The sequence below is a fragment of the Sciurus vulgaris genome (genome assembly GCF_902686455.1).
Source record: "Sciurus vulgaris genome assembly, chromosome: 5".
Taxonomy (NCBI): Eukaryota; Metazoa; Chordata; class Mammalia; order Rodentia; family Sciuridae; genus Sciurus; species Sciurus vulgaris.
This window is the reverse complement of record NC_136465.1, coordinates 90,282,726-90,299,545: the sequence shown is the minus strand read 5'-3', so window position 1 is coordinate 90,299,545 and position 16,820 is coordinate 90,282,726. Positions and strand designations below refer to the sequence as shown.

The window sequence follows — 16,820 nt, the reverse complement described above, 5'->3', positions numbered from 1 at the left end:
TTGTAGATTTAAGTAATGTTTTTCTGGTGTTGATTCCAAACCTTCCTCTCAAGAGCAACTGAGAAAAATGTCATGCATCATTTTGGATGTGATAGAATGTTGTTCCTTCCCTATCCCTCCTCTTTGGAGTTTATTGGACTGATCTCTGTTATAGTAATGCAGGAAATTGTTAACTCTTTGTTGGCAAATGCTTAGGCATTACACTTGAAGTACTGCACCTGTTTTAATTAGTTTTTGATGCTGTGATCAAAGGACCTGACAAGAGTAATTTTAATGCAGAAAAAGATTATTTTGGGGCTCACTGTTTCAGAGGTCTCAGTCTGTGGATGGTTGACTTCATTGCTCTGGACCTAAGGTGAGACAGAGCATCAAGGGCAGAAAAGTGTGGTGGAGAAAAGTGGCTCAGGGAAGTGGCACCAAGAAGCAGAGAGAGAGCTCCACTCAACAAGGACAAATATATATCCCCAAGGCATACCCCCACCCCCTCCAGCTACACCCTACCTGCCAGTGGTTACTACACAGTTAATCCCTATCAGTGGATCAACACGCTGATTAGTTTAAGGCGCTCATAACCCAGTCATTTCAACTCTCAACTTTCTTACATTGTCTCATGTGTGAGCTTTTGGGGGATACCTCACATCTAAACGATAACAGCATCTTTATCAACAACATTTCCCTAGTTCTTGCTGTTTGTTTTACATATAGAAATCAATGCAATAAAATCTTATGCTGTAGTAAGTGCCCACCTCAGCTATCAAAGACTCCTGTTTTCTTTTTTTAATTCCTGATTTAATTATTTCAGGCCTATGCAAGACCATTGTAATGTGTATTCTTGTGTTAACTGCATTTATTCTTTTGGTATAGTCTATTTTATTTGCTTGAGATTCATCCAGAGTGGCCTGCTTACTATCAATATGGTTATTTTCTGTACGGGTTATATATGTGTCAGGTCTTCTCAGGAAGAACTCCACCTGCTGTGCATTGTTTCAGAAAGCAGGAAATTCTGTCCCCTCCAGTTCTTGCTGACCCAGCTAGAAGAGGCCAAATGATGCATTCCGCTTTCAGAGCTATAGCTGGGTTTCCATATTCTCTAGTACTATAAATAGCACCTCAGGGAACACTCAGGTCCACTGAACATTTTCTTTGCAGTCCAGTTCAATGTTTGCAGAGAGAAAGTCACATGCTGTCTTGCTCAATGTAAGTCACTAAGGGGCAACTTAGTGTCTCCTGAGTTCTAGCAGAACTATGCAGTGTTCATTTGCTTATAAACACAACATTTGCTCCTAGCAAATACTTTGTACCTTTGTTTATGCTGCTTCCTCTGCTTAGCAAAAATCCTACTTATTCTTTAAGGTTCTTCTCAAGTGAGAAGCTTTCCCCGAATCAAGTCTTCTGGGCAGGAGGGACACCTTGCTCCACTGGGCCCCCTCCCCCGGCAGTTGGTGTGCTTCTCTGTTGCAGCAGCTCGGCCTCACAGCTGGGTTTGCTACTTAAAGTTCACTCTCTCCTCATCCCTTCCTCACCTCCCATGTCTAGTTCTGAAGCCTGAGGATAGAGACGCCTGTACCCTGTATCTGTCCCCAACAGTTAACATAGGAAATGCTCAGAAACCTTTGTTCAGTGAAGGGCTGAGAGTATAAATGAATGAAAATGCAGTCAAATGGAATAGAATTCATTTGAGTTTGTTCACAGTTTAATGCCTTTCAAGATAATCCCGTGTTTAGTTTAGGTTTTTGTATTTTTCCTAGCAAACACCCTCTACTATATGCTTGACCAAGATGTGAAAGAAAAAAAAAAATGTTATATTTAAAATATACTTGGGTAGGTTTTTTTTTTTTTTCTGTAGTTGTAGTAGTTTTGCTTTCTTAATTTCAAAGAAACCAGCTAGTTTGCTCCCTACAAACTTCTTGGCATCTTTCTTTCCACATGCTCTTTTTGCCCCACTCAGTCTTCGTACAAATTCCTCCCAAGGGTCTGCTGTAAACAATGATTTTGTGAGCAGTTGTGTGTTCTTTGCAGTGAAAACCCGCCTTGTTTTCTGTTGCTAGGCAACCCCATTCCAGCTGCCATTGAAGAAATGCGCGGTGGTGGGAAATGGTGGGATTCTGAAGAAGAGTGGCTGTGGCCGTCAAATAGATGAAGCAAATTTTGTCATGCGGTAAGAGAGAGCACCCACAGCGCGGCCTCTGCCTTCTCTCCTTTCCCCCATCCCTCCCATAAGCCCTGGGGCCTTTCAAAACTAGTCACTTGTGATTAATCAGTTGTAGCACGCTCTTTAGCTTCCCTTCAAGCTTATGTACAAGTGAGTTTAGGAGAGCACAGAGGGGATTGAGGGAACCTGCCCTGAGAAAGTACAAAGCAAGAAGGCTCACAGGTGGCAGAGGTACCCATTCTGCTGCTAATAAGGACAGTGGGGACAAGTAGAAACACTCAGATCTTCTTTTAGATTATGCAGTTGGTTAATTAAAACTTTTAAAATTGCTCTTTCACTGAAGCTAGCTCTGAGTGAATAAACACTTTAATTTATTCATTTTATTCCACACCCTTTTCTTCTTCGTTTTTCACAAAAGCATTTGAAAGTAGCAAGTGGGATTTGAAGAGGGATTTGATCTGTGCATGACTAGGAAAATCAGAAAGAAGAACGGGAGTAGCTTTCAAACGAAGAGGACGCTTGTTAAAGGGATTGAGCAGAGTGGCAACATGCACATCAGTTCCGGTGGAAAACAGGAGGCCCCTGCAGGGATGTGATAAGGAATCGCTAAGACACATCCAGCCAGATCATCAGGCTGTTGGGCCCCAACCTGCACCATGGTGCGAGTTTGAGCAGACATGCTTAGCAGCTGGGGTAGAAGCAAAGAAAAGAGGGCAAGTGGTTGTAGTAGTGCAGGTTTGAGATGATCTGATGAGAGGGAGGAAGGGCAGGGTGTGCGACATGGAGGGCTCTGGCTGCAGAGCCTGTGAAGCAGCACACCTTGAAGCCTGGGCAGGATAGGGAGTGGGCTCCGAGAGATGTGAAGGAGAAGGGAAGCAGGGCAAATGTCGGGGCCATTCAGAGCTGGGAGGGGTTTTGGGGTGAAGTCAAAGAACGGTCCCTAGAGAATAAGATTTCAGAGTAGAGTTTATCTAGGCTTGACTTGCTCCATTGTAGGAAAAGATGTTTGTTAAGAGAAAGAGAAGGAGCAGTGAGACTCAACCTGGGGGTCTTTCAGGTGGACCCCAAAGTCTTACTGAAATGAGAATGACTAGGCACCAGGTACCCAAAGGCCAGGAAGGCTGAGGACCACCAACAACACAGAGGCTGGGAGGCTGAGCGAAGGAGGATGGAGATTTTGTGTTTGTATTTGTTTTCAAGGATAAATAACTGTCTAGGAGCAGCAAAAGATAGCTAAGGAAACACTAACCTGCCTCTAAGCTTGGGCTGAGTGAGGTAGGGCAAAGTAAAGACAGTTTTAAGAGGTTGAGTTTACTCAGGGAAAGCTAAGTTTCCCCTCATAGAATTAGCACTGGGCTCCTTGGAAGACGTTTCCTCTCACTCGGTGTAGCCTATGCTGGAGTGGGGAGGTCTTTTTACACATACCTTTCCTTCATGGGGTGCCCTAGCATACTTTTTCCAGTGTAGGACTGTGTTTCCCTCTTCATTGTGATTTTTTTTTTTTTTACAATATGTATAAACAATAGGAAAATGGAAAACAATTAATAAGTAGTGCCCTTAACTCAGTGCAAAATTTGTTAATTGAGCACATACTGCATATTGGAGCTTTAGCTGGGTCTAGAAATGATATGTTCATCAATTTGGCCATGGACTTATATCCTGGAGACATACTTGCTTTAATAGGGGGAATTCAGAGACATAGTTGGGGCAGTAGAAGCCTCTGAGGAGGAGGGGCTTCTGGGCTGAGTCCTCTCCATCCCACTGTGGGCAGAGGAATAAGTGCTGCCACAGTGCCTGAGAAGTGGGGACAGTGGTGTGGAAGGGGCTGAGAGGTGTTTAAACTAAAGAAGTGGAAAATCACCTGGAGAGCATGGAGAGAGGACAAGGGCAGAGGCCTGGTTCGTTCGCAGACATCAAAACTTTGGCGTTAGGTGAGGCCGGGGAGCCACCAAAGAACACAGAGTGTCGGAGGACAGGCACTTGCCCTTGACTAGGCCGGTGGCCTTCCACCTATTATTTTACCTGTTCTGGGGCTCAGCTTTGCAATCTGTTCGAGGAGGTCTGAGTGGACAATTCCTCCACGTTTTCCTTGTGGCAACTCTCATTCTATCTATGGTTATATGAACACTGTATCTTTGCAACAGAGTTTATAGAGTTTAGTTTAACTTTTTAAATTGCTCTCAAGTCTAAGCTTATTTGCTCTTTCCAAACACTTTTAAGAAACAAAGAGTAGATAATATTAAATTCACAGGTTCAAGTTGAAGTTTAGTGACTTTAAGTGGTTTTAATACAGTGTAGAAAGAGGCAGAACAAGAAATGTGTTTATTATTCCTGACTCTGTGTGTTTGTGTGTGTGTGTGTGTGTGTGTGTGAATGCACACGTGCATGTGTACATGTGTGACTACCCTTAGGAAGATGATGAGTATTTTCAGCTTAATGTGTAGAAGACCAGGTCTGAGCACCATAGGGGGTGATCTAGTGGTGCCCTCTTTATCCGGAGTAAACCACATCCAGTTGGCCCTGAACGTGATGCTCTGTTGATATATTCAAGTTCAGAATTAATGAGTACCTGTGATTAGTGTTTCTGGCACAGCATTAAGCATAATGTTCACTGAATGATGAGGGAGATGAGGCTTGAAAAGAATCCAGAGAAGGTAGCATCATAACTGAAGCTCTGCATAATGTGCCTTTGGTTTAATTTAAAGAATCATGCTACTTTCACAACACATTTGAAATTTTAAAAGTTTTATGTATGGTTTACAATATGGGAGTAGTAAATGTTGATAATTATTTTTATTACTTGACTGTAATAAATTGTTACTTAATGCCCATCTAGAAAATTGTACTAATAGCATGTATTCAAAGTTAAACATTTAGTGACTAAATGTGGATTAGAAAGCTCATAGTTTGTCAGATCCTAATCTAGCAGGTGCATGGACGACAAAGTGAGGAAGAGGATCTGGAAACCCTGCCTGTATCCATGCTTTACCAGATTATGGCTCAAATGCCTTCTAGGACCAGGATATGACACTTGCATAATTTTCTTTCCTTAGACATTGTCAAACAGATCTTCTAAAATGCTAAAAATCATTTTCCCATTCTTCAAATTATACATTTGCACTATAACTGAAAGTGGCACTTGAAAAAAAACGTTATTAATTTCGATTTATCTGGATGATCTTCAAGACAGAAGTCACAGTGATTGTATCTTAGGGAGAATCTGGGTGGCTCAGGGTTACAGTGAGGGAAACATAATTTTGAATTATGTTCAAATGCATGTTTTGCACTTAAATATATAAAAAATTTCACAATAATTTTATGATTTTTCTATTTAAGGTTTCCTCTCCACCAAGTCCATTCTTCACCCACTTCCACTCTCCAATTCAAAGAATATTTATTTTCCACCAGTTCTGTGAACAGAACTCTTGTAGGAATTTGAGCACTGTTACTAAGATGCTTTAGCTATTAATATCTGTTAATTGTGCCAACAAATGATAATGCAAAGTTTGAAACACTTTTACACAATTATGCCTTATTAGAAACAATTTAACTGTATTAAATGTGCCTTTTATGTAAATCTATGTAATTATCAATTTAGGAATTGTGGAGCTAAAATTATAGTGTACATTGCCTAAGGGAAGAGATAGAGGAAATTATCAGATATTTGCATGGAAGAATTTCAGGCAGATATTTACACAAAAATGTACCGTCATTATTTTTCTCAGATAATTATAACATATTATCTTTATTGTTTTAAGTATTTCCCTCTGTTATAGGACATTACCAATATCTTCAAGTTTTTCTTGAGCTTTTACTTTGTGGTAGGAGGTATGGAGGGATCCAGACCCACGAGCCATGGAACATATTGAAAAACAAAGTGTTTGCTCATGAAAACTAATTTGTTTTGTTTAATAATGACAAAACAGGTTAATAACACTCCCCAGCAATATTTTGAACTGACAATTTTAGTATGGAATGGCTTATTCTCAAATATTACCAAGGGAAATCAAGATCAAAGGTGGCTTATGAGACCTGTGGCTAAATTTTAGTCAGTGTTTAACTTGGAAGTTATCTTCATCTTTGCAAAGGTCAGTTAAGTCACAAGACCACAGCCGGCTCCATGCCTGCTCGGCCTGCTTACCAGCACATAAATTCACTCCTCTGAACAGCCTCAGGAAACCACACAGGGTATGGGCAACCACTAGACTGGAGATGCCTTGGGAGTGGGCTGTGTGACTGGCTCCCCACAATGCCCACTGTGTTTGTCCCCAGTGACAATGCCACAGGTCACCAACTGTTGGACCAACTGATCTGTGGGTAGTTCAGAAGAACCAGTGTCTCCTTACCCAAGAGCAGATGAAAGGAGTATTCTAAATCAACACTGACGTGTCTCTGTGTGGGATGCCCTGATGTGGTAGGAGTCACAAGGTGAAAACAAAATTAAGGAACTTGAGCTGATCAGCTGAGTGGGTGCATGGACAGTTCCATCTCCTGGGGCACATTTTAAAGGAAAATTTAGTAGCTGGTAGAGATCTCAATATTTGTAAGATATCTTTACCTATAAAAGAAGTTTTGGTTTGCTGAAGTAATAGAAAGTTAGAGATGCTCTGATGTGTGGCAGGAGTCAATTTAGGCATATGGGTGGAGATGAGCAATTAGGACACAGTCATAGAAGAAAACCTAATGGAAATTATAACCTCTTTTGGAATTTTTATAAATAAATATATCATTAATATTTCTATGATATATCTGACTTGAGACATTTTTGAGCTTTTAGTCTGTGTAAGGCATGAAGGTAGGGACTTTTTATACATTTCTTCTTTTAGTCTTTACAAGAACCCAACAAGAAAGAAGTCATTATCTTCATTTTATGTAATGGGGGAGCTAAGGCCCAGCAAATGAATTCATTTGTCTAATATCCCACAGGCGGAAAGCCATGGGATTTGCATTTGAATTGGCTATATTTTCCAATGTAGACAATTGTTAAGTCACTGTGGCCAAGGAGAACAATCAAGGTTGAGGTGGTGTTTTGCGGGTGGAAGAGAGCGACTATTTTCCCCATTAGGCATAGCACCAGTACTCTTTCCGTTTGAACTGGAATGGTGCAGAGTCACTTCATTTCCTTGGATAACAGATCATTATGTCTTCACCAGTAATCAACCTATGCATTGACCACCTACACGAAAATTAGACATGCCTTGATTGAGGTGACTAGTACATTGCCCTGAATGTTCTATTATAATTTTCATTTTGAGAAAAAAAGAAAAACATGAGTACATATAATTCCTCTCTGTCTGTTGGGGCTTTGGGGTATGGAGAGAACACTATAGGTCTTGTGTCCTGTACCTCCTGAGCCCTAATTTCAAGTGTACTACACCAAAAATATTTTAAATGGAATAAATACATTCTACTCATTGCCTCTCCCCTTTGCTAGATCATTTGCCTCTATAGCTGACATTTTTTTTCTTCTAAAACAGGACTAGGTTTTTGACAGCATTTTGAAGATGCTGATGGTTAATTAGTCATCTAATGTCTATTCAAAGGGAAAGGTGGTAAAAACAGTTATTTGTGAATTGAGCTAGAATTAAAGCTCCTATTTGTGTCATTTTAGCTTGATTTAAAAGTATGCAAATCATTCTAATGTGTTTGTTCTTTTGTCTCTAGATGCAACCTTCCTCCCTTGTCAAGTGAATACACTAAAGATGTTGGATCCAAAAGTCATTTAGTGACAGCTAATCCCAGCATAATTCGGCAAAGGTATGAGTTTATAACTTCAGTTTGTATGGAATTTAAGAGGGAAACTTTTGAGGTGTTTAGCATCTGTAGGGCAGAGAGCATAATTCAGTTTGGGAAACAAAGAGTAAAACCATCTGGGCAGGCAGGAAGGATGAAAGAGGGAACCGTAAATAAACGAAGCAGGATTATGAGAATCCAAACAGTATTTCATGCTTCCTCTGGGATTCTGTTTCTTGCCATTAGAAATAGTAGGAAAACATGAGGATCAATTGTTTTGCTTGAAAAAGCAGCATAATAATCTGTATACTCTTTACTACTACTTTCCAAGTAATTGGCTTCAGTCCTAATTTATTGTTTGGCAACTTTGAACCAATTTAATAAAACAAAATAAAAATAAATGTCTAATCCATGCATATGCATGCATTAAGAGCAATATTGTCAGATTATACAAGAATGTGCTTATACTATATTGATGATAGGAGATTATATGATATCAGATTTGGGAAAGCAGATGGAAATTCTTATTCCGTATCAATTCTAGAAAGCTCAGCAGCTGCTGTGGGAGCTTCTGGGGTGGGCATTAGTCTCTGGTTGATGAAGCCTACCTGGAAGCTGTCTGCAGCTACTTCTAAGGACTATTCATTGTAGAGAATTTATCAATCCTGAGACCTTGTACCTAGCAATGAAAAGTGAATTAAAGTAAGTGTTACAGTGTCATCTAATATAATCATCTCACTTCCTGCCTCTAATTATTCAGCATATAAACAAGGTATAGGGAACTGCCCAGAGTTTGTTCCCTGCGTGAAATAAAGCACAAGCCCTTTCTTTTCGTCTGGAGGTAGTCTTCATTTTTTCTCTTTTTTTTTTCCAGGGGATATTCCCTCAGAAGCCATTTTTGGAAATGTTTCTTTGTTTCTTGGCCTGGTAGTTCGTACTCCCAGGACACTGCGTGGTTGTAATATTTGGTAGGAGGCGTGGCTTTCTTTTGTGAGGTGGAATGAGGAAAATTCTGAGAGTAGAGTTTGGAAAAAGAGAGTTCTTTAGACTGTCAGATTGGTCTTGAGCAAATAAGTTTTAGAAAATGTATAAATGGCTGGGTGTGGTGGCATATGCCTGTAATCCCAGAGGCTTGGGAGGCTGACGTAGGAGGATGATGAGTTCAAAGCCAGCCTTAGCAACTTAGCAAGGCCCTAAGGAACTCAGCAAGGCCCTGTCTCTAAATAAAATACAAAAACAGGGCTGGGAATTGGGCTCAGTGGTTAAGCGCCCTTGGTTCAATCCCGGGTACCAAAAATGAGAAAAGAAAATGTATATATGAAGTTGAGGATCTGGAAATTCGTGGGGAGAGGGAAGATTAAAATGGGAGCTTTCCAAGAACAGAAGAACAGAGTTTACTCATTCATTAAATGTCTTCTGAAGTTGACTCTGGGACAGGGACTGCAAGGTTGAATGAGATGAGACTCTAGCTATGAAGCTGTTCATGGTGAACAGGCATGACCGTGGTCTTTGCATCTATGGTGTAGCTTTTATAAATTTCAGGGACTCCCCCCCTTCTTCAAATTTATAAGACATTTTCATGTCTGTGCATGTCTGTAATTTTCATGATATTTTCTGAGGGTTCCATTACTCACAGAAAGGGTAAAATCAACTGGCCTCATGTCAAGCTCTCAAAGGTTTATTTCTCAATGTTTGATAGAATTGAAAACATAGTGAGCCATTTTGCTCAAATCAGGAATTCATGATTTTTCAGAGGTATTTGGAAAAAATATTAGAAATAAAAACTGACTTAATTGGTTATCTTATTATGACATTAAAGAATTCGTTTTTGAACTTTGAGAGTAACCAACTTGGTAAATGATTATTATTTGGACCCTGTTAAAAAGCACCAAGTCTGATGTATGTTTTCTCACAGGCATAATACAGGCGATAAAACAGAGATGAGCAGCTTGGGGCCAGGAATCTTTTTCCTGTACTCTTGAGACCCCAGTACATTGCTTGGCATTAAGGACATGCATAATAAATGTTTAAAGAATGGATGACTACATGAACAATTATATTTCAAAATTCTTCTCAAACTGAATTTCTCATTTATTTATTAAAAGGAAATTTAAGCCCGGCACAGTGGCACACGCCTGTATTCCCAGCGACTGGGGAGGCTGAGGCAGGAGGATCACAAGTTCAAAGTCAGCTTCAGCAAAAGCGAGGTGCTAAGCAACTCAGTGAGACCCTGTCTCTAAATAAAATACAAAATAGGGCTGGGGATGTGGCTCAGTGGTCGAGTGCCTCTGAGTTCAATCCCCAGTACCCACCCTCCAAAAAACGGAAATTTAATATTTTTTGGCATTAGTCGAAACAGTTTTATGTTTTTGAACTGATGAACTTTTTAAATAAAAAGTATTTCAAAATGATATTAGTGGAATGCTTACCTAGGAAAACTTTAGTTGCTCTTTTTTTCAAATGGATATAAATTAGAAAAACAAAAGCTTTTAGAACAAATGGAGTAAAAATCATGAGGTAGTCAACTTAAAATTTCTAAGTGCATAATTTTAAATTTACTAGGAAGTCTTGCTATGAGACCCCAATGTTTATCTTGAGGTTTCTGATGTCAAGTATAATCTGATTCATCTCTTCCTGTGTAAGTGGAAGAGGTTTTAGCTCTTTTTGTTTATTGCCTCTAATTTTATTAAAGGAAATTGGGAGTGTGGAGATAATAACAGGGAAAACAATTGTCTTATTTTATTTATGGGCCTTTAAAAAATTATACAAGCTTTAAGGAAAGTAACTTGGGCCCAAAAAAGTTATAGAAATTTCTCTTTAGAACAATATGACACGTCTCAGATTATGTGCCTAAAACTTCCATCTCTTCTGCTGCCTGACTTCTTTTTTCTCTCTGTCCAAACTCAGAGCAGTACATCAACGTTTGCATCCAAGCCTGGCAGTCACTGATGGTCATTTGATCCACCAGCTACAGTGATAGAAAGGAATTAGAAGGCAGGTGCTAAAATAGTCATGGTAGATAGCACAGAGGAGAAGGGAAAAACACTCCCCTAAAAAGATGTGGATCTGTGGAGTTTGTGTCTGAGAGGAGGTATTGCATAGTAGTGGGGAGCATAGGTTTTAGCTTTAAGCAGACATGTTTCCAAATTCTAGTACCAGTGAGGACTGCTACTTGCCAGCTATGAAACCGTTGTTACTTAACCTCTCTTCTTCAACTGAGAATAAAATTACTTACCATGAGGATTACACAGAGATAAAGGAGATAAGACAGCTGCACCCAGGAACATCTATTCTGGTTAGTATCTAGAATTGCTACTCAAGGACTCTCCTATTGCCATGCATATTGTTCCTGGATAAAACATACTTTAAAATGCATTGTTGGACTCATCAAATTTAGGCAAAGCTCCAAGGGTATCTACATTCTCCACCTCCCAAATCCTATAACACAGAATAGAAAATCAAGGAACTAAAACCAGACCAACCACTGTGAACTATGAAGTTCAGATACCAAAACATAGAACTGGAGACCAAGCCCCAGACTCACTATGTTAACCTGTTGCCCATGAAGCCTGAGAAGGGACTTTGTGTGGCCCCAGGTCAGTAGCAGCATCTAGCTTCCTAGTAGAAGTAAGCGTTAAGTTTTTTTCTGTAAGAAAGCTCTCAGAATCCTCATATTTCATATTCAAATGTAAGCTCATAAGCAAACCCTCAAATGTACATAGACCATCAATAGTCAGAGTCCTCAGAAGCAAAAAGCAAACAAAAAATAAAATATAAATGCCTGAGAACTTACTGGAATTGTCAGATGCAGTATATAATTAAATATGAAGTCTTTGTGGATAAAAGTGACAAGCCAGTAAGGGAATATAAAAATTAACTAGATAGACGAGAAAAAACTAAATAAATATTTTTGAAATGAAAGGTACAACTGTTGAGATGGATAGACATAAATGTAACAGAAGAAAGGATTGGTGAACTAGAAGATAATGCAAATTACTTTTCTAGATATGAGGATGCAGGGAATATGAAGGCAAGAAAAAGAACATGGAACAAAATGACTGGGTTTGATCCCCAGCACCCCCACAATCAAGCAGAATAAAATGAGAAGGGCCACCTGAAAGTGGAATTGTGGGACTATATGATAGAGATAAGGGTTGAGAGTTCTTTGAAATTAATCAATAATATGATCTTTACATGAAACACAAAGTATAAAACAATTAATTAAATGTTTTTAAAAATGTAAACCTAGACAGTTTTTAGTGAAACTGAACTAAGGAAACTTCTCATTGCAGTCAGAAATAAAATATTTCACTTGCAAAAGAAAAAAATATTACTAAAAACAAGCATCTAACAGTAAAAATAGAAGTCAGAAAGCAGTGGGAAAATATCTTCAAAGTTCTGAAAGTAAAAACTATCAACATAGAAATGTGTGTTTGACAAACCAGTTTTCAATGGTTATTTCAATAAATGTTTCAATGAAAACATTTTCTGAAAAACAGATTATTGTACCAATAGACCTTTACTGAAAGAAATTCTAAACAATGTATCTCAGGAGGAATGTTGCTCCAGAATGAAAATCTGGTACAAAGAAATTGCTAGGCACATAGGTAAGTCCAAACAAACCTGATCTATATGAAGTAGTAAGGAGTATCATACGTTATTTTTACGTATTTGTATGGTCAAAAGACAAGACAAAATACTGGCAAATGATATGAGAGGGGGAGGCTGGAGCTGATGTGCTTTCAAGCTCTTGTTTTATTCTTGTTTGGTTTATTGTAATATCTTTTACTATTCCTGTGGGTCAGAAATTCAGGAAGCAGCAGGCTGAGCAAATCTGGCTCCTGATCACTGGCTTTGAAATGGCCAAGGGTTGGAGCAGCTGGAAGTGGCGGGGCGGGCTCCCTCTTTCTTCATGTAGTCTCACGACTTTCCATGGAGTCTGTCCTTTTGGGCGCGTTTGGGCTACCTCACAGCCCAGCAGCTGTGGGAGAGTTGTGCTGTCGACATGATGGTGGCTTCCCCCAAAGCTAGTGTCCCCGGAGAACAGTCGGAAGTAATGGCATTTTAATACTCTCCTGTGGGGAGCAACGTAGTGTCACTTGGATCCAGTGCTGTTGGTTGAAGCAGTCACAACGTCTGACCCAGGGACAACAGGAAGGAGTCCTAGAATAGACCCACTGTCTTTTTGGGAGGAGTTTCAAAGTCACACTGTGAGAAGGGCACTTACAGGAGTTGTGGCCATCTTTGGAAAATATAACTTGCCATAGTCTGTCCTTAGGCTATGACGATTTACATCCCTTGCATTCAAAATAAACTCAATCCCTACCTGAAAACCCCAGGATCTAACCTATTCTGCATCAACTTAAGGTCTAAAATCTATGCAAACATTTGTAGTAGGAAAAAAAAAATCATTTTGTAAAAGCAGGCCTTACAATTATAGAATGTCTCTATTACTATTAACTCATTCTGACAGTACAACAGCCCTGAGAGGGGCAGATAATATGAATGGAGCCCCACTTTTGCATGTGTGGATTCTTGCCCTTCTATAACTAAGTGACGGTAGCGTTAACACATTTTTTTGTACTGAACTCAGTCAGAAGATTCTCTGCATCTTTCCTGTAGCTTTGTCCTGAGAGTAGCCACAGTGAGTGTAAGACCAAGCCTATGTCCCTTGGCACAGAGTGCTTACTCCCTCAGTGTCCTCTTGTGCCCTTCCTTTTTCCTTCCCTCTGTGACCCTCTGCCTTAATTAGCAGAGCAGATCAAATGTTACTCTAAAAGTGTAATTAATACATAGTTAGTAAATATTAGAATAACCTAAGTTCTCATGGTACCCCCATGCAGGCACTCTGAGAGGAGATGCTACCCCAGTGAGAAAACATCAGGGTATGGCCTGGCAAGGGTGCCAAGGTGAGTGTCTAACAGAATTTACATTGGCAGCAATGTTTGAGACCACTGGGCCAGTTTTTACCAGTTTTCTCCATGTACCCTTCCTCATCCCTCTTCTGAATGTTTGCTTCACTTGTATATTTTTCCTGGTCTGTACAATGTTAGGAAGTTCCAATTTCAGTGGAAGGAGAAATCAGCAGAGAGTTTTCTGAAAACCAATAGGACAGAATTGGCTGTGTGATCTTAGATAATTTGCATAACCACTCTCTGCATGAAACATGGTAGGAAAAAATTTTAACAACACCAGAATTCTGTTTAGAAGATATGCTCTGTGTATGTGGAAACATCTCTAATTGACTTCTAAGGGTCAGAGAGAGACTCAGGGTCCCAGTGTTGGTGCCAGAATTGGATATGAATGATACAAGAGTGTGACATTGTTAGACTGAGCAAAAAGAAAGGAAATGAGGAAGAAGGAGGGGGCTAGTGATAGGAAAGATGTGGAAAGAACAGGAGCAAAATCTTTGGAACCTGAAAGCAGTTTGGCTAGAAAAGAACAAAAATGTTTAAAATCAATTGCACATCATTTTATTTATTTTTTATTTTTGGATACTAGGGATTGAACTCAGGGGCACTCGGTCACTGAGCCACATCCCCAGCCCTATTTTGTACTTTTTATTTAGAGACAGGGTGTTGTTGAGTTGCTTAGCACCTTGACTTTGCTGAGTCTGTCTTTGAACTTGTGGTTGTCCTGCCTCTGTCTCCCAAGCTGCTGGAATTATAGGCATACACCACTGTGCCCAGCCTAAATCAATGTTTTAGAAAGTACGTGTCCTGAGATTATTTCCCCTAATCCTCTCACTTCTTTTGGCTCATCAGATTTCTAATATATCCATGCATTTTTGCATATGATACCAGTGTGTGTACACATACCTGTGTGTGTGGGGGTGGGTGTGTTTGAAAAGATGCTGTGCTTCATTCATCTGGGATCAATCATAGTTTGTGCTCTGGCTAATGGTGCTGAGGGGGCAGAGGCAACCTTGAAAATGTCACCCTCCTAGGGATTTTCAGAATGAAATTCTGGGAACAGCTACATTTGTACCGACTACATGTCCCCTTTGGAATGCAGAGACACCCTTTTGACTAGCAAAGCTATTTTGTTACAGCCACGGCATTTGTGCCCCAGCTTAACTGTAGGAGGCAAACTTAAGTGTAAAGTGTGAAGCTGGCTAATTATCTTACCAACTCCATATGTGCCAAGAGCTTCTTTGGACAAAATGGTAGGGGTCCATCTGTGAACAGTTCCATTATATGGGGTTGATTATGCATTCAGTGATTTCAGATTGTTCAACTATTAATGAGCTTTCCTAATTATCTTCATGAAAAAGGATGAGACATTAATAATTATTTATTAGGATGTATGTGAATATTTCTGTAGTATTCAAAATTACTCTATTGTTAAATTCCTATTTGTAATTAATTTTACTGAAGAATGTGAATCATGTAAATTAAATAGAACATAGTTTCAGAAATTACTAATTGTGCTTGATTATATACTGGCTAAAATAATCACATTCTTATCAAAATAAGGTTTGCTTTCCAACTTGAATTATGATAAGAATGTGTCTATAAATTTCTATTACTAAGTTGTTTTTATTTGTTTAATAGGATGCTATTTTTAAAAAATCAGTTTTAGTGTTTGGTGTAAAAATAATGATGTACATTTTTAACTTACATTTTCACTGTTAGCTCACAACTAGATCCTATATGACACACACCTGCACACACAAACAACAACAAGGGAGAAGAATCTTAAAACTTAGAATCATGCCAGGTACTGTAATCCCAGCAGCTTGGGAGGCTGAGGCAGGAGGATCGTGAGTTCAAAGCCAGTCTCAGCAAAAGTGAGGCTCTATGCAACTCAGTGAGACCTTGTGTCTAAATAAATACAAAATAGGGCTGGGGATGTCTCATGCCCCTGAGTTCAATCCCTGATACCACCCCACCCCCAAGGAAAAGAATTATTGACAGGGGCAGAATATAAACAGATGACATAGATATCATATTTTTTAGAAGTATTATTGGAAGTACTAATGAAAGGCAGAAGAAAGAAAGGGATACGCACAAGATAAACTGATCATATTTTATTGATTGTGAACTGCACAATTTTTCATTTTTTAGCATCTATGAAACTGAATTCCCTCTTTCAGCCTCTGTTGATCAATTGGAAGCTAAGGCATAGTGGACCTTGTATAAGCAAGGGTCACTGGGCTAGTCAGCTTTCTATTACTGTAACAACATACCTGAGGCAATCAACTTATAAAGAGAAAAGGTTGTTTTGGTTCAGTTTTAGAGGTTTCAGCCCATGATAAGTTGGCTCCATTGCTTTGGGCACATCCTGGGGGGAGCACATGGCAAAGTAAAACCACTCCCCTCGTGGCCAGTCAATAAGAGAGGAAGAGGAAGGGGTTAGAGTCCCATTATCCTCTTCAGGAGCATGACCCCAGTGACTTGATGACTTCCCACTAGGTCCCACCTCTTAAAGGTGCCACCATTTCCCAAAAGCACCACTCTGGGGACCAAGCTTTTAACATACAAACCTTTTGGGGACCTTCCACTTCCAAACTATAGCAGTCATTATGGGTGTAGCTGTTCCTGGGCTATCATCCCAAATGAGTTATATGCATTGCCAGTCCCACACATGTTGAATGTGATAGGCACTTAAAATATCTCTGAAAAGATTGAATACCTATTGTCTATAAAGAAAGATGGAAACAGAGCAGTGGGGTATAAATTTGATTTATAAGGCAATTATTTCAGAGAAACAAGGGAAGCAATTTCCTCTTTTCTTGCAAAGCAAGCAACAAAAAGAAGAAAATACCCACAACTCAGTGAGGTTTATTATAAGTAGTTACCAAGATGTGTGCAAAATGTCTCCATGTCATATGCCAAACAAGGCAAATGAAAAGAGGAAAAATTGCTTAGTTCCTTGGAATGAATAAAGGAAATATCAAAGCAAGAAAAGGCAAGTGCAGGACTCTCCACAATAC

The 16,820-nt window shown here is 39.5% G+C and overlaps 1 protein-coding gene across 2 annotated transcripts in view; it reads left to right on the top strand.

Moving 5' to 3' along the window:
- The window catches only part of ST8SIA1 (ST8 alpha-N-acetyl-neuraminide alpha-2,8-sialyltransferase 1), a 133,564-nt gene that overhangs the window by 78,856 nt on the left and 37,888 nt on the right, over window positions 1-16,820 (top strand). Inside the window, exons 3-4 of one of the 2 annotated variants that reach the window (XM_079141510.1) lie at window positions 2,049-2,158; window positions 7,817-7,909. In XM_079141510.1, the coding sequence (XP_078997636.1) occupies window positions 2,049-2,158; window positions 7,817-7,909 (203 nt within the window). The remainder of the gene's footprint in view (window positions 1-2,048; window positions 2,159-7,816; window positions 7,910-16,820) is intronic. The other variant, XM_079141511.1, reaches the window with a different exon arrangement.